This window comes from Electrona antarctica, assembly GCF_951216825.1.
Source record: "Electrona antarctica genome assembly, chromosome: 3".
NCBI lineage: Eukaryota > Metazoa > Chordata > Actinopteri > Myctophiformes > Myctophidae > Electrona > Electrona antarctica.
In genome coordinates this window covers 6,381,973-6,406,700 of record NC_136808.1, presented here as the reverse complement: position 1 = coordinate 6,406,700, position 24,728 = coordinate 6,381,973, and the positions used below count along the sequence as shown (strand labels likewise).

The window sequence follows — 24,728 nt, the reverse complement described above, 5'->3', positions numbered from 1 at the left end:
TTGATATTAATATATACAGCAGCTATGTGATGGTTCGGATCATGTTATCTTTTTCTTTTTAGTGCTTGGCACTAAAAAGCCAGCCCACTGCCAGCCCACTGCCAGCCCACTGTCTGTCCCTCCTCTATAAGAAATATAAAATAAAGGCGAAAGCCATAAAAAAAAAAAGAAACTGCATCAGGCAGTGTTTATGCTTGTAAACTTGAGGTTATAGATCAGACATAGTATTTATTCTGTCCTGCCATTAATTTATGAAGAGACAGAAAATGTGTGTTTTTTGTTAATTTTGACAAATCCAATGTGTTGTTTTTTTTTTAATGATTTTTTTTTCTGGCCGTGAGTGCCAATGACAAATATAAAAAGTGGAGAGAACCCGCAGTTCTTTATTTCTAATATTTTAGTCGGGTGCTCACTGACCCTGCATGCACAGCCAAATGAAGGACCTTGTGTCTCTCTACTCTCTGATGACTAAATCCAAAGATCCCCGTGTATCTCGGTGAGAATTTTGCATTGCCTCCACATTGTCAATGAGCTCAAAGCAACGCCTAAAGCAATAGCTTCCTCTGAATCCTTTGAGCTCTGTCCATCTAGGGACTGCACACATTTCAAAGTGTCTGCTGCGGCTACACTGCTCAGCATTGAAATCCACACGTCTGCCTCCAGAGTCCTGAGTCTCCCAACCTCTTGCATTGCCTCACCAACCTAATATCTAACTCACACACATCAGCAGCCTCTCGGTCGAACGTCAGACGAGCCCACCATCATCCCAGCAAGCACGGTCAGGACCTGGACTATTGGGGCCAGATCAAGTCAAACCAAGACTAGTCACATCTGACCCAGAATATCACCTGATTTCAACCAACATAAATTCTGCCCACTAAGACGGACGTCCCTGGATGAATCAGAGAGTGTCTGATCGAGGCCAGATCAACTTAAGTCATATCATAACTAGTCAGATCTGGCCCAGAATAAGCTATATTATTTCAACTGGTGAAGACGTCCTAGAAAAGATGTAAATGTCATCCCCATATGGACTGGGATCTCATGGCCTAGTCCTGAACGTCACCGGAGTCACCGGCGGACGTCATCATAACGTCATCATGACGTCATCATGACGTCATTTGGCTTGCTGGGATTGCTTCCAGTCATCGGCTACTATCGCCGTTTTGCGAGGACGCACACAATTTGCTGGCTGGCAGTTCTTGATGTCTTTGGCACTGTCCTGCTATAGTCTCATTCTCCTGGTTGCAATTTGCTGGAACACCCTTGGTATTCCCTCATACAGAATCTTGTTGGTAACATGCAGTGGCGTGCACAGATAGACACTAGGGGGTGCTAGAGCACCACCTGCCCTTGCCCTCTGGACAGCACCCTTTAAAAAAACACACAGTACATACATACAGTGTACAGTATGTGCACCATGGTGACATTGATCAATTCTTGTTAAAAAAAAAGCTTCTAATATATTATTTATGCCCCAAAATCTATAGATCTCACACTATTAAGGCAACCGTCCGGTTCCATGTGCTGCACAAGGTGCCCTTTTTTCACTTGAGCACCTGCCCCTCTGAATGTCTGTGCACGCCACTGTTCACCTGCCCCTCTAAATGTCTGTGCACGCCACTGGTAACATGTACCCTCTTGCTGATGGCCTACTGTAGTAGGCCTACTGCACGCAACATTCTGGTATAGATGCAGCAGCCGTCGTCACATCAAGAGACTTCTGCAGGGTTGGCTTCAGGGTCCAGCATTCACAGATGCCTTATAGAAGAATACACTCCACCATATAGCGTAGAAGAACTGAGTATTATTTTAACGGGGAGGCTCATGGAGTTCCATACACTGGTCATGCCGCTCAGGGTCCGGCCTCCATGCAAGTGCCTTCCTCACGTTCAGGTCTTATTGTTGCTCGGTCGGTGCAGATCTAGAAGATGGTATAGCAGCAAATATTGCTCACGTCAGTTCAACTTCAGTTACAGTTTTACACTATCACTGACCTGACTGATATGATAATGCAGATGTGTGTGCATGTGTGTGCGTGCGTGTGTGTGTGCGTGCGCGTGACTGTGAGCAGTGCACAGTCACACAAAGGCAACCAACCACCTGGCTTATCCCCATTCGACCCAAAAGTCTCAACTCTGAAAACATGCATGCATGGTTGCACATATTCCTGCAGAGGGCACAGCTTCTCTATCTGTGAAAAGGAACATTGACTACATATATGCATGCACCACCCTCATATTGACTTCAAATCAGTTTACAGAGATTATTTCTGTGGGAGATTTGTTTGTTTTTATTTTAAAAGGATATCCCAAACACAGCAAAAATACAACTTTGCAGACAGTGCTGTTACAATGTTCCGTAGTGTGTGTATAGCCATATAGGCCCTGAAACATGACTGTCGTAGAGCGTCATGTGTGAACCATGTTATGGCTATTAATTGGCTATTATAGGCTAATAATGTAACTCGCACGACCTGTGGTTCCACCACCAGCTTCCACCAAAGTACAATTCTACCCTGGTGTGAATTACTGTGTGAAATGAGAGAGAGAGAGAGAGAGAGAGAGAGAGAGAGAGGGAAGAAAAAAGAGAGAAAAAAAGAAATTAAGGGGCAATAATGCGGTAGCCTAAATATTTTTCTCAAGTCTCCTTTCCTGATTGGCTATCCAGGGGTAAACCCAACATTCCGCAGCAGTTCGCCTTTACAGGCTTTCCACTCTTAAGGAAGCACTATATCCATTCTCTCAACTCTAATATCTTCATAAACGCGTTTTTTGTTTACCAGTGGGACTTCACCTCACGGCACGGGCTTTGAGGACTGAATTTAAACTGCATCTTTATTCTTGGATTGGGAACTTTAGAAAATGTTTGCGTCACCAGTTATTGTCGTCATGGCCCTGTATTTCTGTCACATCCACCCTGCATATACACAGGTGAGCTATACCTAATATGGTGTCCACACAGTTTAATAGGCTATATTAGATTGGATATTGGCCATGTATGCTATACTCTGCAGACTGCACAGATCAAATAGCTATAACCTATTGCCTTTATAAGAACTGATGATGACTCACTGCATGAGGCTTTAAATATAATTTCGATGGCTATTTTATTAATTAATAGATACAAGAAAACAAAATTCAAATTGAACTGTAGGTTAATGATAAAAAAAATAGGTAGGCCTAAATGTTCTCAATTATACTACAGCATGTATAGGCTATACGCACGCTCTCTCTCTCTCGCGCGCACACACACACCCACACACACACACACACACGCACACGCACACGCACACACACACACACACACACACACACACACACACACACACACACACACACACACACACACACACACACACACACACACACGCACACAGCTTATCAGCATTATCAAAGGCAGGCAGGACAAAAGGCCTGACAACCATAGTGACCTACAGGCCTTAATTGCTGCATGTATATATATCAGACTGTATATATCAGGCTGATATTTTTGCACTGCTTTTGAAGAAGTGTTGCATATTGTGCAGTGAATGACAGCAATGTGATCAGCCAGATTTGAACCAATACTGTGATGAGAGGCCAGCGGGTTTAGAGAGGGGCTAGAGGAGGACAACCTTCAACCCAAATGTGTAAGACTGTTAAATGTAAAGGACCACTTCACCACTTTTCAACCTATCTTCATATAATAGGTCCTCACTAATAATCATGATAAAATGGCACGATTTTTTCCTACTCTGTATGTGTCTCATATGAAGGCTGTGGGCAGTTTAGAAACCGTCTTCTTTTTTTTTAAACAAGATTGTTTTTACAAAAATGTTTAGATTTTCATTATCGTGAGAACGATGGCTTCCATTTTCGCATTGCAACTTTTCAGGACTAGAAATCCTGCAGTTTCTATTAGCTTGGATTCCCCATCGATGATGTCACTGGAAGACGGTTTCTGAACTGCCCACAGCCCTCCTATGAGACACAGACCGAGTAGAAAAAAATTGCTCCATTTTTTCATGATTATTAGTGAGGACCTATTATATGAAGATAGGTTGAAAAGTGGTGAAGTGGTCCTTTAATTAGCATAATAGCATTCAACTCTTTTCAACTCTTCGGGTACAGAAATCATTCTCCCATACCAGATGCAAACCAAAACAAGTGTGTGCAAGTGTGTAGCCTACAGAGTGTCAGAGGGGCAGGGGCTGAAATCCCGTAAGAGGGCACTTTTGGACAAAAATAGCAAATAGCTGATCTACAAGCTCTCAACGCGTCGCGCTGCGACGCGTTGAGAGTTTGTAGATCAGCTATTTTCGGGGCGAAACCCAGCACTCTTTAGCTATCTAGATGCAGTGTGACGACATGGATTTCCAAACAAATTTGTTCAACGCAAAATAATGTGTTCAAGTTCAGGAGTCTTCAGAAAAATGGCAATTCTCCTGAACGCTGCCTTCGATATGTGGCATGGAAATGAGTGTCATTTGCATTTCATTCACCATGTAGTAAATGCTGCATTCGTGGTCTGGAGAGGGCAGTTGTTTTACAGACGGGTAAAAGGGCAGGGGCTGACGCCCCCTTTGATGTCTATGTGTGCACGTCCCTGGTGTACAGACAGTATACACTATAGGCCTATATGTGTCTGTCTGTCTGTCTGTCTGTCTGTCTGTCTGTCTGTCTGTCTTCTACTCTGTCTGTCTGTCTGTCTGTCTGTCTGTCTGTCTGTCTGTCTGTCTGTCTGTCTGTCTGTCTGTCTGTCTGTCTGTCTGTCTGTCTGTCTGTCTTCTACTCTGTCTGTCTGTCTGTCTGTCTGTCTGTCTGTCTGTCTGTCTGTCTGTCTGTCTGTCTGTCTGTCTGTCTGTCTGTCTGTCTGTCTGTCTGTCTGTCTGTCTGTCTGTCTGTCTGTCTGTCTTCTACTCTGTCTGTCTGTCTGTCTGTCTGTCTGTCTGTCTGTCTGTCTGTCTGTCTGTCTGTCTGTCTGTCTGTCTGTCTGTCTGTCTGTCTGTCTGTCTGTCTGTCTGTCTGTCTGTCAGAGGTTCTGAATGATTTCATGTTGAGGCTGGCTCCTGATCTTGTATTAAGAGAAGACAACAGTAAAACAAGAAGAAACCACGTACCTATAAACTCCAAAATGTTCATTTTTCAGAAAATGAAAAATATGCATTTTTGTAAACAAAGCAATACTGCCTCATTGGTGTTGTATTGTGAGTAACTATCAATTACTTGCATGGGGAGAGGTGTTGGAGTTGGCTGTTTTAGCAGACAGTTTGAGGGTCCAATGGAATTAAGAGGTTTTGTCCGAAGCGCTTTTTTATACTTTCCATTGGTTCAATATCTTTGAGGGGTGCTGCTAGCGTGCTAGCGTTTTTAAAACAAACTTGTGAACGGGTGTGTTTTTTTACCAACACAGTAAAGGGTGTTCAGTAAACATCTAAAACATGGAGTTATAGGTTTTTTCCTCCTGAGTTCAGCAACCACTGTAAAGGTTCAACGACAAGGATTTATTGAAAGTTCCACCAACTAGTTAGTCAGTTTAGATTTTGTGATTCGGAATGGATACCGAGTGTAGAGAAATCCCAAGTCGTGTTAAACCAGTAGACAGTGACTCTAAAATCATCTAGGGCGGGTCGATATGGACAAAATACAATCTTTTTTTTCAATATTTGCATTATCATAACTATCCCAGCAAGCCAAATTACGTCATGATAACGTAATGATGACGTCCTCCAGTGACTCCGGTGACGTTCAGGACAAGGCCAGATCACAGCCCATATGGGGATGATCTTTAAGTCATTTCCAGGACATCTTCACCAGATTAAATAATATAGTTTATTCTGGGCCAGATCTGACTAGTTATGATATGACTTAAGTTGATCTGGCCTCGATCAGACTCTCTCTGATTCATCCAGGGACGTCCGTCTTAGTGGGTAAAATCTATGTTGGTTGAAATCAGGTGATATTCTGGGCCAGATCTGACTAGTCTTGGTTTGACTTGATCTGGCCCCAATCGAAACGTCACTGATTCGTCCAGGTCCTGACAGTGCTTGCTGGGTAATCTCTCAAAACATCACAAGCTTGTACTGTAAATCCAGCTTTTTATGCCATTTTTTTTTAAACGTTTTATTTTTTCAACATGTTTTTGATACAAAATAGGGCTTCTTAAATGCTATAATATCACTTATATCCAACATCCCAGATTCATATCACAATACCGATATAATCGCCCAAGCCCAAGCCCTTAACCCATTTTGGGCGGGAACCCCTTTTGGTGTTTTAAACATTATGTTATAATTTAGCTATTGAAAAATAGCAGATCTACAAGCTCGTAGCGCGCCACCGAGTGGCGCGCTACGAGCTTGTAGGTCTGCTATTTTTGAAAAATCGTGAAAATATTTATTTCAGAAAACTGGAGGATTTAGAAGATTTCTTTTAAATTTCGAGGTCAGGCCTAATATAAATGGGTTAACATCATCCATTTGAAGCCACATGAAATATGCTGCTGAAATAGAAAGAGAGCTTTCAGACTTGTTCATAAACACCAACTCCCCCAGACCCCCGCTAACCCGACTGAAGCCTCTAGCAGTTCCCAGTCCTGTCCCAATCAAAAAGGTGTTTTCAACAAATATTGACTTTTCTTATATAACTCTTGTTGGACGCAAACACTCGTTTGCTGTGTGAAAACACCCATGCATGACTGAGAGGACAGAGCGGTGGAGGCAGAGAAGGAAGTTGTTGAATGAAAAAGAGTAATGAAGGAAAAAGGGAATTAGATGGAAAACAAGCTACTACTACCACCACTCCCCGGCTCTTTGAGCCAATCAGAAAAGGAGGTTGTTAATACAGGTGATGTTTACCCTAAGGGTTGTTTATGCCATACTGACTGACCCCACATCGCACCGCCCATTGCCCCATCAGCACCGCCCATTGGCCCATTTCCCCATCAGCACCGCCCATTGCCCCATCAGCACCGCCCATTGGCCCATTGCCCCATCAGCACCGCCCATTGCCCCATCAGCACCGCCCATAGGCCTATCTCACAGCCCCCTTTCTCTGGAGAATCTAAGTACATTTCCTAATGTAAAAATGTGACAGACCAATATTATTATGAAGCAAACAAGATGGTAAATCAGCTCGAACAGATAGAACAAACCTTACCTTGAGAAAACAAAAGTTGTAGACTTCTTAAATTACCTCTGTTAACATGTAGTGTCTATGGAGTGACGTCACGCTATCACCACTAACGCGGAAAGGGGGCGTATTAAGGGGGAGGGGAAATTCTGTGAGATAGGCCTATTGCCCCATCAGCGACAGCTTGTTGTGAGAGAATAGAGGGTATGCGCGCGACATCATCGTACCAGGAAGTTATGCGGGAACGCCCACTGAGTGGCAAAAAACTACTTTCTGGCGTCGACAGCCCATACATCCAAACAGAAAAGTCTGATTGCATTAAACAATGTTAAACTCACCAACATTGCAGCTGTACGAAAAGCTTGAATTATCCTCTCTCTATCTGCAACGTTTTTGTTTCATAAAAATCCACCATAGAAACGTTATGAGCTACTTTCTGTCAAGAAATGCCCTGCATTTGATTATTTTTCTAAGTATCAGAGTTTGGAAGTGCTTGTTTTCAATAACACAACATTTTGCTGTCTACTGCATTATGTGACATTTAGAAACAGGGGCTCGCAGGACGGTTGAGTGATTTCCAACGATTTCCAAACTCCAACACTCCATGCTGCTCAATGTTTTGCCACTCAGTCTAGATGAGGGGGGCGTGTCCTGATGGGAAAATCATGCATGTGCATACTCTCTAATCGGCTCACAAATGAACAGCCTAGATCAGATCTTTAAGAAACAGGTGCTTAAAGGGGCATTCCACTCATTTTCAACATTTTACTATGTCATTAATGTACCTGTTGTGTGGAAATAATACAAAAGTTCCCCCATTCTGTGTTTCCTAGAACTAGAGGTCTGAAAAGAATCATTAACATGGTGAAACACATCTTGATGATGTCATCAAGATGTGTTTCACCATGTTAATGATTTTTTTCACAATTACATTTCTAGGAAACACAAAATGGGGGGACTTTTTTATTATTTCCACACAACAGCTCTAAGGTATATTAATGACATAGTAAAATGTTGAAAATGGGTGGTTTTCCCCTTTAACAAAGCATCCGATCTGATGCTGCTCACCCTACATGGAGAGTACATCCTTCTCCCATCCGGCCTTCGCTTGCGAGCCCCTTGTGCCACAAAAAACAGGCACAAACATTCCTTTGTCCCTGTCTCTATTTGCACACTAAATGCTGCTGTGGGTAGATCTAGGACATAACTTATGATAAGCACTTTTACGTACTTACCTTCATACTTTTTTACTTACTTTATTTGTCTCGTGCCTAATGCCTATGCACTCGCACTTTTATGACTATCGCATAGCACTTTAACGCCTGCACTTTATTGGTTTATTGGTTATGTGCACCTTTGTACTTTGGTATGATCTGCTATGTGAACTGTTTGTTTATGTGTACTGTCTCATTGTTTAATGTACGTCTATGCTGCAACCCAATTTGCCCTTCGGGGACAATAAACTTGAACCTTGAACCTTGAACCTCTCTATTAGGGGAATACACTAGATAGGCCTAAAGCAGTATAGCTGATTTCTTCCATGCTCCAAAAAAGTACCCAAAACATTTTATATCAGTGCCTCTCAAGCTCACAATGCATGTGAGCTTTAAAGATCTGTTATTTTCAAATAGCAAAAATGAATACATAAGTAGAATTGGGCTCATTTTGCTGGGTGTGTCCCCCCCCCCCCCTCCACACACACACACACAGCCCTTCAGATACCCCACTTTAGAGTAGGCCTACATGTAAAGGTGTTTGGTAATCTTCCTTCCTGCAGGGCCCTCATTCCATTGAATGTCAAAACAATTACTGCTGCTGTAAATGACAGGGATAGCAAACCATGTTCATGGTCCTATTATGCCAAGCACAACCTTCAATCCTGATTCCTGAAATGTGTAATACTGATGCCAAAATGAGCCGAATACAAGAATACAAGTGATAAATTAACTTTCATGAGTCAAAGCTCAAGTGAATTAAACGTCCATAATTTCTGCCAGGATCTTGTTGAATTACTAATCGTAATAACTAATAGTTCACCCTATAGTTGGAACAAAACATGGTGAAGCAGCATTTCACTATTATGCACCACAAACCTGGAATAATATTCCAGGTTACATTAGGAAATCCCCAACCATAGCCGTTTTTAAGTCCAATTTAAAAACGTATTTATTTAACATTGCCTATCCAAATGATGTCTAACAACAGCTAGGTCTTGCCTGGGCTTTAAATTAGCTGTGTTTTCTGTTTTTATCAAAGGTGGGAGTATTTGTTGTAATTTATATGCTCCTATATCTTATTTTAATTGTATCTATTATAATCTGTATTCATTTTAAAGTGCACTGTTGCAATCTGTATTTGTTTTTATTCTGTAAAGCACTTTGAATTGCCTTGCCTAAAAAACATAAAACAAAAAACAAAAAATGAAAAATGAAAAATGAAAAATGAAAAATGAAAAATGAAAAATGAAAAATGAAAAATGAAAAATGAAAAATGAAAAATGAAAAATGAAAAATGAAGAAACTTAAAGACGGTTCTTCACATTGTTTGTTCTTCCCTGAACCTCTACGCCGGTACAGGACTGTCCCAGTCGCCAGGAGATGGAGAGCTCTCTGAAGCAGGTCCAGAAGCTTCTCTCAGCCCATGAAGCCTCCTACCTGCAGAGCCTTCGTACTCTGAGGAAGAAGATCAACCTTCTGCAGGCTGCGTCTAAGCAGCCTGCTGCAGCCAGAGCCAACAACAGTAAGTAGACCAGGGCTGGGCAACTTTGACGATGGAGAGGGCCACTATAGTTCCACACTCACACCAGATGGCCACGTTGCATATTACTGTCGTAGCAAAAATAGCCGATCTACAAGCTCAAAACGCGTCGCAGTGCGACGCGTTTTGAGCTTGTAGAAACATTAAACATCATCAGGCATGTAAGAATGAACATGAGTGTAGTACCATGGTAATACGCATGCATATGCGCCCGTGGCCAAGGCATGAAACCCCTCGAGTATGACTGACTGAACTAACTCCGCAAGCTACGTATCATTCATATAGACTGAAGTAATGAAAGCGGGTTATGTTTGGAATTGTAACAGCTGAAATCAATAGTATATCACTGAGGGCCACATTAAGTGAAGGTGAGGGCCGTATGTGGCCAAATCCGGCCCCTGGGGGAGCTTTCTTGTGGCCCAATTCCAGATTCCAATGTGAATATTTATTACTTTTTTGGTGCGAAGGTATAGCTATCACAGCCACCATGTTACAGCCATATAGCTATCACAGCCACCATGTTACAGCCATATATCTATCACAGCCACCATGTTACAGCCATATAGCTATCACAGCCACCATGTTACAGCCATATAGCTATCACAGCCACCATGTTACAGCCATATATCTATCACAGCCACCATGTTACAGCCATATAGCTATCACAGCCACCATGTTACAGCCATATATCTATCACAGCCACCATGTTACAGCCATATAGCTATCACAGCCACCATGTTACAGCCATATATCTATCACAGCCACCATGTTACAGCCATATAGCTATCACAGCCACCATGTTACAAAGCTACAAGTGCTTTAATGATTTCTGCAATTCTGCCCAATTATTCTGCCTTACACATTAATTAAACATGGAGAAATAAACAGTGGCGTATAATGTATTTGGAATCCATACCTGAGTAGTAATGCAGTTAGAGATAATGTTTTACTCCAGTTGAAATCATTAATTAGAATGGGTCGCTTGGATCAAAGTGTTGTGGTTCAGAAAGGTATCTGGCGTTATTATCAAAATCAAAGCCTGTGCACAATAAGGACCGCCACAGACATGATCCCATCAGACATAAAAAAGAATGCAATACGAAGCACTTTACTTTATTTGTTTATTTTGACGGGACACCGCATATCAATAGCCAATAGATATCAATTTGAGAAAATCTGCAAAATGACGAACCCCCCCCCCCCCCCATAAAAAAGAACAAAGAAAAAAAGAAAAAGATAAAACTACAACATAAAAACAGACAATAGAGTACATTACATTACACAGGCCCTACCATACAGACAGGAGTGTCGTAGTCCCGCCCCCGGAAAATAAATCCCTGTTCATTTTACTCATAGACTTTTCAGAAAGTATTTATTTAAAGACGTTTACGCCGCGGACAAAGCCAACTCTTGTCGTGACAAATCATGACAATAAACACAATGTTTTGGGCCAAACAAAGAATTAGAAAGTAGAAAAAAACGGCAGGTTACAACACTTTTTTTGTTGTTTTTCTTCTTTGTAATTATTTGTTTGGTCCAAAATATTGTGTTTGTTGTCATGATTTGTCACGACTCGAGTTGGCTTCGTATGACGCTACTTTTTGAAATGTCTATGGGAAAAATGCATTGGGATTAATTTCTTGGGCCTGGCGTCGTCATGAAAGGGGGCGGGACTGCAACGCTCTATAGCACACACATGGTCAAGTGGTTAACCATTTTTGTCGTAATATAGTCTTGGCCCCTGACTTAAAGTCATTTTACAATTGTGGCCCCCTGAATACCTCTGAAGTACACTGACACCGCCGGTTGTATGAGGAAAATAAATGCTAATTGTACCATGATGTGTTGTAAGCTTGTATATCTGCTATTACTTCATTTTTCAAAATGTTGATGTTTTCTTTATTTTTTTTATGTGGAAATGTTCACCTATTACATGCAAAAAAATAAGGACGGCTGGTTGAAAGTGATCAATTGTTCTACCTTTTCACCAACCACCTACCCACCCACGACTCAACACACATTCTCAACAGGCACCTGCCCAAAACTGGATGCGCCCATCAACGGCAGAAGATTGGGCAAGGCCCAGACCGTGGGCCATGAGGTGCACCTCCTTTGTGACGCCGGCTACGAACTGCTGGGCTCGGAGAGCAGGGTTTGCCAGGAAAGCCTGACCTGGAGCGGCCAGCAGCCCACCTGTCGTAGTGAGTCCCATCATGACCGCCTGCTAGAAGACGCTAACTCGCTAGACAGCATGCAGTGTTGCATTATTCTATTTTAGTTTAGTCATAGTCTTTGAAACTAAACTTCATTTAGTTTTAGTCATATTTTAGTCACCTGGAATGCTTTAGTGTTAGTCTAGTTTTAGTCGACTGAGTGTCATGCGATTTTAGTCGACTACATCTACAGTTGATTTAGTCGACTAAAATGTATTTTGGCAGGCCTTGATGCCGTTGTAATGACAGATTTTACACTTGCTGAAAATAGCTAATTTAGCCGAATGTTCGCTCCCATGTATATGAAATGTGCGTCACGCCGAGGATTTTGCTGTGCACTATGCCTTTCTCATTGCTTCTGATAACATCTCCCATCCTTTCTCTCTCCACTTCGGCCCATCACTCATCCCTGTATCCGCTCCGCCAATCTTCTCTCACAGTCTTGTCTTCTTGTCTTCTGTGTGGCCCCCCATCCTTCTCTCCACCTTCGCTCCTCTCGTCTAGATAAGATATAATGTCGCATGCATCGCATGATCATGTTTCCCTTTTCTTCGGAACACTTTCTTGGTCATCCAGAGAGGTTATTCATATGCAGCGATATCTGATATTGTGACTCGCGTCCCTTCTGACAGCTTGCCAACTTTCGAGATATTGCTTCAAAGGCTGTTTTGGTATGGCTTTAGTTTAAACATTGACTCGTTTTACTCCGTCTCGCTTTCTCTCTCTTCCTTATTCATCTGTCTGTCTGTCTGTCTGTCTGTCTGTCTGTCTGTCTGTCTGTCTGTCTGTCTGTCTGTCTGTCTGTCTGTCTGTCTGTCTGTCTGTCTGTCTGTCTGTCTGTCTGTCTGTCTGTCTGTCTGTCTGTCTGTCTGTCTGTCTGTCTGTCTGTCTGTCTGTCTGCCTGCCTGCCTGCCTGCCTGCCTGCCTGCCTGCCTGCCTGCCTGCCTGTATCGCACCTCCATACACGCACGCAAACACACACACACAAAGTTAAACGTATAGCCGACGGTTTTACCTTGCATAACCCTCCTCCCTGCCATCTTCTTCCAGACATTAACGAGTGTTCATCCTCGCCCTGTCTAAATGGAGGAACCTGTGTGGACGAGGTGAACCAGTTCACCTGTACCTGCGCCAAAGGCTGGGCCGGAGCGACCTGTCAGAGCCCCTTGCCAACATGTAGGTATATATATATTCATTCCACTGCACACCGCAGGGGATCACTTACTGCATGACGGCATGCGGTACGTGCAGCTAAGTGTAGTTTTGTTATGCAATTTCAGATCACACTTATGCCACTGGCAATCAAGCTCCCCGGCCGGGCAGCTGCAGGCATGGAGTCACACTGACCTCTATATTATAAGGACATGCAGTACTACTGTATATCAAGCAGTTACACATTAACCCATTTAGGCCTGACGTCGAAATAAAAAAAACGTTCGCTCCGAAAGAATATATATTCAAAGATTTGTGCCGCATTTTTACGATTTTTCAAAAAATAGCAGACCTACAAGCTCGTAGCGCGCCACTCGGTGGCGCGCTATGAGCTTGTAGATCTGCTATTTTTCAATAGCTAAAGTATAACATAATGCTTAGTTGAAACACCAAAAGGGGTTCCCTTTTGGTGATTCTGAAAAAAAAAATTCTATGTCAGTCGTTCTCAAACATTTTCATGTCAAGGACCTCCAAAAATATATGTAATTGGCCGCTGACCCCCATCTGAAAATATGTCGTTCCAGTGACCTTCCAGAAGCAAATATTTGAGTTAAAAAAACGTTCGCTCTGCAAGAATATATATTCTTCAAAAATAGCAGATCTACAAGCTCGTAGCGCGGCACTCGGTGGCGCGCTATGAGCTTGTAGGTCTGCTATTCAATGACTAAAAGCATAACCAAATGCTTTAAAAACACAAAACAGGGTTCCCGTACAGAATGGGTTAACCCCAGTGTCCCTATTTTGAGCATGTTGTTATAGGGCCAAAACATCTCAAAAATAGCCTGAGCATATATGCTTAACGTACACTCCGTCGTACGGCGCGGTCACACTGTGAAAATAGCAAACGGACACTGTCATGCTTAACGTGGTTAAATTATGTACAAATGCATGTATACCAGAAAGACATCTGATGCGATGTTAATATTCTGATGCTCCCTCTCTAAAAAATATATATTTACATCCATTCATTTAACTTGTCAGTAGGTATAGAATACATCATATTAACGTTTAACCCATTTTGGGCGGGAACCCCTTTTGGTGTTTTAAAGCATTGTGTTATACTTTAGCTATTGGAAAATAGCAGATCTACAAGCTCATAGCACGGCACCGAGTGCCGCGCTACGAGCTTGTAGGTCTGCTATTTTTGAAAAATCGTAAAAATGCGGCGCAAATCTTTGAACAAATTCTTTCAGAGTGAACGTTTTTAACTCAAATCTTTGCTTCTGGGGAGGTCCCATGGAACAACATATTTTCAGATGGGAGTCGGCGGCCAATTACATATATTTTTGGGGGTTCTTGACATGAAAATGTTTGAGAAAACCACTGACCTATAGAAACAGAAAACTGTCATGATTTAGAACACATTTTGTAGAATCGGTCTCGGTCGAAATGGGTTAAATAACATCAGTTGAGACTGTTGGTTTGAGCTCCACGCAGCTCCCTGATGTGGCTGTGGCAGTGCACACTGAATCAGTGTGGCGGAGTTTGGTTTTGTTTCTCGGTGTTTATTTTCATTCCATACAGTATGGTACTGTAAAGAGTTAGATGCTGCTGTGGCCCATGTGGGTTTTAAACGGAGCTTGACCATGACAGGACTGTCTCTCAATGCTGACCGGCTCTAACACTGCCAGGCCTGTGTGGCCTTTATTTATACTCTCTGACAGCCCTTCAGTACATCATCTTACACGCACGCACGCACGCACGCACGCACGCACGCACGCACGCACGCACGCACGCACGCACGCACGCACGCGTAGAGAAACCACACACATTGATTTGAAGTATTTATTAACAGTTTGTAGAATTACAGTACATTTCAAGCACAACTCGATACAAAAAACTGTTAACTGTGAGTGGACGACACCATAGAGCATTACACTTGTTTACAAGAGGGCCCACCGTTTTCAATTCATCATAGCATTTAGAGACGTGCAAATATACACTTCTATATAGCCAAAAATCACACCCGTGTGAAGTGAGGGGCGCTAATATGTTAAAGTCTAACTCGTGTTGATTAGGTGATGTAATGGTGATGTAAAACGAACGGTGCTAACACAAACATTAAATGCCATTAATAATAAAGAGACAATATGACGTAATGAGTTACGTCATGGCGTTTATTAACAAACATTGAACTAATGTTTATTAAACAAACATTGAACTAAAGACAAACATTAAACCTGTGTATAGGAGGGGCTATAGCGGCCCTCAAAAAACAGGATATCATCATAAAGGAGGTAAAAAGGGGGGGGTGGGGAATTCAGATTTTACGGGGGCCAGTTTCGAATTGCAGCCGTCCGTAGGTGCCCTTTGAGAGCGGTTTTGAAGCAGCCAAGGGATTCACATGTCTTAATGACAGTTGGTATAGGGCGTTCCACATTTTTGTGGAAACGCACTCTTTCACTCACCCCTGCCAGAGACCCTGTGTTAGTTTAGAATAAGCAGCAGCAGCTATTGAAATTTTGACTTCATGTGGCCAACCTGTCATCTATGGCATCTAGTATGACTTCAAATTTGTGTGTGTGTGCGCGTGCGTGCGTGCGTGCGTGCGTGCGTGCGTGACTGCGTACGTGACTGCGTACGTGACTGCGTACGTACCTGTGTGTCTGACCCCAATGCGCCCCCAATTATCTCACTGCTCAAAACAGCTGCAGGGGTCAATAATAGGTCATACTCGGAGTCGGACGGACATATAGGGACAGCTAGACATAAGGGAGTGCTGTACTGTATAGCCTATATGACTCCATGATAAGCGGTGCATGTGTCACAAATAAAATCAAGGACTCGATTGAACAATTCCCCACTGTGTCTGTCTCTCCTGTCCTCTGGGCATATAGTCTTCATCACGTTGACAAACACGTCCGCGGCCACGTCGTCGTCCCACGCAGCTGCCGCCGCCACCACCTTGCCAGCTGCCACCAGCGGGCCGGCGCCGCACGTCCGTCCGTCGCGCTGCACGCAGGTCCAGGGCACCACCCACTGCACCTGCGAGCCGGGGTACACCATATCTGGCAGAGACAGCACCACCTGCACTGGTATAGGACTAATTAACCCATTTTGACCTGAACGATTCTGCAAATGTCTTCTAAATCCTGACTGTTTTCTTGAAAAAGCTATGTTTTTCTATGTGTCAGTCGTTCTCAAACACTTTCATGTCACTTTTCACGATTCTTCAAAAATAGCAGACCTACAAGCTCGTAGCGCGCCACTCGGTGGCGCGCTACGAGCTTGTAGGTCTGCTATTTTTCAATAGCTAAAGTATAACATAATGCTTAGTTAAAACACCAAAAGGGGTTCCCACTCAGAATGGGTTAAAGCCGTTCAATTCGTCATAATACTTGTTTGAGGTGTAATTTGAGGTGCTGTATCATCGTCACTGTCATGCAGAAACCTCCATATTTCAATGTACCCCCCCCCCCCCCCCCCCCCCACCGTAAAATAAAGCCCTACTACTTTGTTGCACAAGAGTGTCACTCAAGAGTAGCAAAAATAGCCGATCTACAAGCTCACAACGTGCCGCAAAGTGTGGTGTTGTGAGCTTGTGGACGTGCTATTTTCACTATTTTAGAAAGAGTTTGAAATTGAGGTTCTAAATAAATAAATATGGAGCCAATGAAAAGTATATAACCGCATTGCATCCATTGAAACACGTGTTCCTTTTTTCGTTTTCCTGAACAAGTAATGATTTTGGACATACCGTGCGAGGTTTTCACTCGACAGTGATGATATATAGGTTGTAACATGTTGGTGTGTGTGTGTGTGTGCGTGAGTGTTCTTTTACAGATATTGACGAATGCGAGCTCTTCCATAACGGACAGGCTGGCAGACTATGCTTACATGCCTGTGTCAACACTCCTGGAAACTACCGCTGTACCTGCCCTGCTGGCTACAATGTGACCCGTGACGGACGCAGCTGCAGAGGTACGTATGTGTACGCGTTTGTTTGCTTCTGTATTTCTTTTGTTTTTCCTTTTTGAGTGGTGCAAACCACTCCCTTACGGACTTATGCGTGTGTGTGGGTGGGTGCCTGGCTGGGTAGGTATGAGCATGAAAACAGCATGGTTGTTTTTCACCACCTGTGCGCAACCTAACACACACACAAACACACATATTAACTATGATGATTTCGGGTGTGCCAGTACAGTATACAGTACAGTAGAGGGTACAGTAGAGGAACCGGCACACAGTAACTCTGTCATTTCTCAACCGTTTCGGACACGGGGCGGCACGTCGGAACCGGCCCGGCCCCCTGGGCGTGTTCCTGGGGGTCTGGAACTCAACCCCCCCCCTCCCCCGGGGACCCCCACATGGTAACTCTGTCATTTCTCTACCGTTTTGGACGCGGGGTGGCTCGCCGGAACTGAGCCGGCACCCTGGGTGGGTTCCTGTGGGTCTGGAACTCCCCCCCGGGAACCCCCACACGGAGTTGCACCACTGACTTCACACGGGTGTAATTTTTTTTTCCTTTTTTTTCTTTTTACAATTTACAAAACGTTAGCAGCTCGAGCCCCAAAAGAGAAATGTAGTTGTCTCCTTGTAAACCTCAAACATACATCATTTAATCACTTACACCGTAAGCAGTATTTCAAACATAGCTCGCAGTGGGTTGCAATGTGACACCATGAGGCATGCTGTGAGCTTGTTTTGCGACGTGACATTTCTCCACTTTTAGTAACATTTTGGACATTTCTGGAAGGTTTCTTTTAAACGTGATATTCCATTGCGACCCCTTAAAAACAGGTCTGCGACCTGCAGAATTGGTCACAGCCGCATGTTAAGGAACCATTTTGGGCGGGAACCCCTTTTGGTGTTTCAAGCATTCTATTATACTTGTTATACTTTAGCTATTGAAAAATAGCAGATCTACAAGCTCATAGCGCGCCACCGAGTGGCGCGCTACGAACTTGTAGATCTGCTATTTTTGAAAAATCGAAGAACGACTGACATAGAAACATAGCTTTTTCAGAAAACTGTCAGGATGTAGAAGACATTTTTAGAATCTGATCTCAGGTCAAAATGGAACCACTGCAGTGCTGTAGGTATTCACAAGTCTACTTCACGCCGTCATGCAAAAGAGCCAGAGACAAAAACTCTGTAAGACAAGACAACAACACATTCACACTGCGACGCAACATTCATCACCAGCACAGTGGGAACTTTCCACACCACAGACTATAGTTGGATGGCTTTCCTTCAGGCAGGGGGGCTGAATGAATCTAAGCCTGTCCAATTTGTACTCCTGTCCCCTCAAACAAAGGATCGGTGAACAGTTCAATATGAAGAAAAGATGTGAAGTATACCCTGTAGCCTGTCATATCAAATAATCACTCATCCCAGCTCCCTTATAGTGTTCCCGGGCATAGAGTGGGTTATGCTTCAGAGAGAGGGGGTGATGTTGACAGGAGGTTTATGCCAGAGAGAGAGCTATACTGGATCCATGCGTACCCTGGAAAGTAGAAAGTTTACAAACTCTAGGTTTAACCCATTTAGGCCTAAAAATATATTTTTTAAATGTATTTTTTTCTGAAAAACATCAATATTTCATGTCAAGGACCCCAAAAATTATCTGTATTTGGCCGCCGACCCCCCCATCTGAAAATATGTTGTTCCAGGGACCCCCCAGAAGCAAAGGTTTGAGTTAAAAACGGAAACTCTGAAAGAATATATATTCAAAGATTTGAGGCACATTTTCACGACTTTTCAAAAATAGCAGACCAACAAGCTCGTAGCTTGTAGATCTGCTATTTTTCAAAAGCTAAAGTATAACATAATGCTTAGTTAAAACACCAAAAGGGGTTCCCGCCCAGAATGGGTTTTAAATGAGGATTTTCAGAACAAACAAAGAGGAGGTGCTGGTCAAACTTGAAAAAGAAGGAGAGGTCGCACGGCTCGTATAGTCACGATGCAAACGTTGGTGTTTATTTTAAGAACACCAACGTTTTGGCACCAAATAAATGCCTTCTTCAGGGTAGGTAAATTAACCCATTTAGGCCTTACGTCGAAAGAAGCAAAGATTTTAGTTAAAATGTTCATTCTGTAATAATATATATTCAAAGATTTGAGGCACATTTTCACGATTTTTCAAAAATAGAGGGTATGCGACTATGCGTGTGACATCATCACCAAACCCGGATGTTATGCAGGAACGCCTACTGAGGGGCAAAAAACTACTTTCTGGCCTTGACAGCCCATACATCCACACAGAAAAGTCCTATATCTGATTGCATTAAACCACATTAAACAATGTTAAACTCACTTTGCATGTTGCTTTGCCACTCGATTTGCCACTCGATGGGCCATTCACTTTAAGCATGCGCATACCCTCTATAGCAGACCTACAAGTTCATGAGCTTGTAGATCTGCTATTTTTCAATAGCTAAAGTATAACAAAACACTAAAAGGGGTTCCCGCTCAAAATGGGTTAAATGAGGATTTTGACATGAGTGTACTATCAATAAATCACAATGGTTTATATCCTCCATGCTTTACGATAGCTACTGCCTGCACTGTGTTGCATTTTCTATTGTTTTATGTTTGGTTTGTAAATAATCTTTTTGGTGTTTCCAGTCTCAGTGGGTCATTTTTTGTGTCGTTTGGGTTACTTTGTTCTAGGTCTGTGGTGAGACCCACACTGATTGCTTTATGCCTGAAGAAGGTCTGTAACTGAAAGCTATATACAAATTAGAAAGTGACCCTTGAGTGTGCATATAGGCTGCCTTTTACAAAGCTTAAAATTAAAACAAAATACAAGATACAACAAGTAACTCACCCTCACAACTACCGTACATTCAGTACACGCACGCACGCACGCACGCACGCACGCACGCACGCACGCACGCACGCACTCACGCACGCACGCACGCACGCACGCACGCACGCACATTTGTAAAGCAGCAGAAACCAAAAGTAATAAAGCACCAAGAAAAGAAGTGACGGTGGTCAGTCACAAGAGACAACTTTATTATACCTACTGTACTTTTTCTCCAATACCAGAAATAAATTCACCACAAAGAGTGAGAGGGTACAATATTGCACAACATATTCCACGGTTTTTAGCCCCACTAGCGAGGGGATCTGACGCTCTGTAAACAGGGGAGGATTATCCAACGGGCCTGTTGGGCCCAGGCCCAGGGGCCCCTGAGCTAGGGGGGGGGCCCTGAGCTTGAGCGTCCGCGTGACCGCGAAGAGGCTCAAGCTCAGGGCCCCCCCCCAAAAAAAAGGGGTAACAGTGAATAACAGTGACGCACACGGTCCTTGTCACCGTTATTAACAATGGGCTTATTCATTTGTGTCAATAAAATAACCCCAAAAGTCCTAAACCGTCATGATACGGTACATTACTGTGTGTTTACTTTAAACCCTCAGTTTGCATTTATTTGGCTTAGTTTTTGGCTGTTTATTATTTTTAAGCAATCCCTTGCTGTAAATTCTGAATATCGCAGGCCTATATGTCATATTTGTTATGCGTACACGTAGGCAGTATGCGCCACGTCGGGAAGAACAAAAAAAAAGCTCCCGGGGACTGGGGGGGGGGGGGCCTTTTGCATGACGGTGGCCCCAGGGGCCCATAATGTCTAGATCCGCCTAGATGTCTGTAAGCTACAAGCTTTTCGGTGCATGAAACGATGTGCAATCAAGTATGAATCAGGCTTAAGGAGCAGCATGGCTACTGGAGCTGCAAGGGAGGCTTTTTTACACTCTTAGTTTTGTTTGAGAGAGAATTTCTGTGTCAATGAATTTTCCCACCTTAACAGTTTAAGGGCCCCAGACGGAGATCACCATCAAGTTCAAGTTCACGGTCAAGTTGCCCGAGACGGAGATTGATAAATAGGACGGAGATTAATGATATCAAAACCGGTCACATCGCTCCACAGCCTAGGAGCGCTTGTTGCCCAATCCTCGGTGTTGCACAACAGTGACACGTCATCGAAAATGTCCCCTGCCTGTTTAGCGGACGACAACGGAAATCTTAAAACGTTCATAACTTGCGATCTAAATCATCCCGTCTAATTATGAAAAAATATCCTGTGTTAGACGGCCCTCCGCGGTCCAGTCGCTAGTCGCGATAGATTTATTCTTACCTCCCGTTGTTGTCGATCGACTCTAGAGTGGTGTGGCTGTTGTTAGCTGCTACACAGACATTCACAACAACTTCCGGTCCCCCGGTAAAAGTGGTCCAGGCGCTATAAATGATGGGCACATTTTATTAATGGATTAAATAGGTCCGGGCCCTCAAGGTGTTCATTTTAATTTATATTGCGTTCTTCTTTCACATAGGCTGATTGACATGTATTTTCTCTCCCTGCATCAACAGACATTGATGAGTGTGCGGCCAGAACGAGCAACTGCACAAGAGAGCAGATGTGCATCAACACCTATGGAGGGTTCCAATGTGTCCGTGTGGAATGTCCTCGCATCCGCAATGCCACCTACGTCAAGACCTCTCCGTCGTGAGTGCTGTAATATCTCAATTTCTATGACAAATAAGTATTTAAACCATTTAGGCCTGACGTCGAAATTAAAAAAAAACGTTCCCTCTGAAAGAATATATACCTATTCAAAGATTTGTGCCGCATTTTTACGATTTTTCAAAAATAGCAGACCTACAAGCTCATAGCGCGCCACTCGGTGGCGCGCTATGAACTTGTAGATCTGCTATTTTTCAATAGCTAAAGCATTACATAATGCACAAACACCAAAAGGGGTTCCCGCCCAAAATAGGTTAAGCAATAAACCCAAAGATGAAATATATGGCATGCCCTATGAACAAGTAAATTGAAAGAAAATGAAGAGCATTGCTGAAAATAAATGGATTAAAATGGGACATTTCTTAGGCACGCACTTGAGAAAGTTTCCCTGCAGCTCCATTCAACTCCTGCTTATACCTCTGTTTTCCAGACGTTGTGAACGTAACCCTTGTCCCATGGACAACAAGGCGTGTTCTCAGACCCCCAACTCCTTCTCCTACCACTACCTATCGGTCGTGTCGAACCTGTCCACTCCCCGTGTCATGTTTCGCGTGTCAGCCATGCGTCCAATGGGCGACACGCTTCGCTTCTCCCTGCTGGGAGGAAAGCAGGCCCGACGCCACTTCACGGTGCAGCGCTCAGACCGGCAGACGGGTCAGCTGATGCTGGTGAGCCCGGTGCCGGGCCCCCTCACGCTGGAGGCCGAGGTGGAGATGGCCGAGCTGGAGAAACGCGTCCAGCTGGGGAGGTACATCACCAAAGTCACCATGTTTGTGTCCCAGTATGAGTTCTAGTTAGAACGGAAGGTTGGGAAAACTGGAATAGGAGAAAGGAATGAGTACTCCCCACTAGGGTTTATTGGTTAAACAGTTCATGGAGCTTATACAGCTTAAACAGCCAAATGCTCTTCACTACAGTAGGTCAGGTATGTGTGTTAGACTAATATGATGGAGTAATGGACATTTTAAACGTGGTAAGATAAACCTTTAACCTGAATACTAGGGGCTCCATTTTCGTCACCGCTAAACCCCTTATCCCTAAACTTCTTTGCCTTTTTTTACTATTTTGTTAAACATTTTTGAATAGTTAAAATGGCCAGTCTACAAGCTCACAACGTGTCAATGTAGATTGGCTAGTTGAACTATTCAAAAATGTTTTTCAAAATAGTAAAAAAAAAGGCAAAGAAGTTTAGGGATAAGGGGTTTAGCGGTGACGAAAATGGAGCCCTAGGTGTATTGCCACTCAAATAATGGTGGCGCAACAGCGTCGCTGTTTTGCACAGTTGCGTGCAAAGCGTTCGGGAACGGTTGTCTTAACGGCGATGTACGTGGAGAGTAACACGAGAAGAAAGAGACGTGTCTCAGAAGACAGAGCGGATGTTTTGGACGGATCAAAGTTTTGTACCATTTATCGTTATAACAGCAGCAGGAATGAGAAGTGTCCAGTCAGTGTGCATCTTTCTGGCATCTGCTTGACGACGGCTGTGGAGGAATTAGTTTGAGAGTGTGCTATTATGCAGCCGTGCCATTACAATTTAAATGTTATGTTGTATACGGTATGTGATCTCAAGAGGAATCTTGTTTTATTTATATTCTGTTTCAATATAACCCCTGCTCAAAATGTTGCTTTCTACTAATACAAATAATTATTAAACATCGTGAAAACAATAAAAAAACTGTTTTTATTTTCATTTTTAGAATGTGCCGTTCTGAGTCACACGGTGATGTTGTCTGGTTTGATCATTTGTAACCATGTGATGATGGTCACATTTTGTACACTTTCTGGGTTAATCGATTTTGAGCGGGAACCCCTTTTGGTGTTAGCATTATGTTATGCTTTAGCTATTGAAAAATAGCAGACCTACAAGCTCGTAGCGCGCCACCGAGTGGCGCGCTACGAGCTTGTAGGTCTGCTATTTTTGAAAAATCCAAGAACGACTGACATAGAAACATAGCTTTTTCAGAAAACTGTCAGGATGTAGAAGACATTTTTTTAGAATCTGATCTCAGGTCAAAATGGGTTAAATTAGCAATGAGGATTTTAGTATACTGTAGGAGAAGGTTGATGTGTGCAAGCTGTGGTCTGGGAAGCACTTGGTCTCTCTGCAGTACAGAGGTGTTGCTGTTCAGCCGGACAGCCAGCCTAAAGACGCCGTGCTCAAAGAGCTACTATGTCCTTACAGTGCGTGAATGACGTTACCTTTCACTCACACAAAAACAAACAACACACATGAATACGCACGACACACGCGCGGCCCCCTACAAGCCAATAAGTAAGCAGGATGACTTGGAGTTTCTTGACTTATCCTTCAGGAGGAAGTGTACATTTGTGGTGTTTTTTTTTCATTCATCCTTTATTATTTATTTTCTCTGAAATACATTGAGGGCAGATTTTTTTCGATATTTTTTTTCAATAATGATTTTTTTTTTCCAATAATGCCGAGATTACAAAAGGCATAATACTCTAGTCTAGTGTAATAATATTGAAAATAAGAACAGCAGGATACAAATTATTGTGAAAAAAGGATAGAACGGAGTATGAAAGAATACATCTTAATTAAGACAATGACAATTTAGAACAACAAGATTAGCGAGCAAGTTTCTAAATCGCCCCAGAGAGATCACGGAGCCCAACCCATTTTGGGCGGGAACCCCTTTTGGTGTTAGCATTATGTTATGCTTTAGCTATTGAAAAATAGCAGATCTACAAGCTCATAGAGCGCGAGTGGCGCGCTATGAGCTTGTAGGTCTGCTTTTTTTTTTAAATCGAAGAACGACTGACAGGATTTAGAAGATATTTTTAGAATCTGATCTCAGGTCAAAACGGGTTAATAAAAGGAGTGCTAAAAATACGAACACTGTTTTTACTATAGCTCTGTGTTGGCCTTGGGGACCAATAATGGGATGTATTCCTGAGAACGTGTTTGATGAATGGAGGTGATGAATGGTGTGATGTTTTGGAGCACT

The 24,728-nt window shown here is 43.1% G+C and overlaps 1 protein-coding gene across 1 annotated transcript; it reads left to right on the top strand.

The window, feature by feature from the left end:
- Positions 1-2,719: 2,719 nt before the first annotated feature.
- LOC306920225 (fibulin-7) lies at positions 2,720-22,794 on the top strand. Its single transcript, XM_079496911.1, has 8 exons — positions 2,720-2,933; positions 9,689-9,851; positions 11,900-12,070; positions 13,133-13,258; positions 16,132-16,329; positions 17,078-17,215; positions 21,609-21,744; positions 22,193-22,794. The coding sequence occupies exons 1-8, from the start codon at positions 2,865-2,867 to the stop codon at positions 22,554-22,556; spliced, it is 1,365 nt and encodes a 454-aa protein (XP_079353037.1). The 5' UTR covers positions 2,720-2,864; the 3' UTR covers positions 22,557-22,794.
- The last annotated feature ends 1,934 nt before the right edge of the window (positions 22,795-24,728 follow it).

What these genes read in the sequence shown, in the direction of transcription:
- LOC306920225 (XM_079496911.1), top strand. Translation starts at nt 2,865, where the DNA reads ATGTTTGCGTCACCAGTTATTGTCGTCATGGCCCTGTATTTCTGTCAC. An exon ending in CCAGCAGCCCACCTGTCGTA is followed by an intron (nt 12,071 to 13,132) that starts GTGAGTCCCATC and finishes ATCTTCTTCCAG; the next exon opens with ACATTAACGAGTGTTCATCC. An exon ending in TCAGAGCCCCTTGCCAACAT is followed by an intron (nt 13,259 to 16,131) that starts GTAGGTATATAT and finishes CTGGGCATATAG; the next exon opens with TCTTCATCACGTTGACAAAC.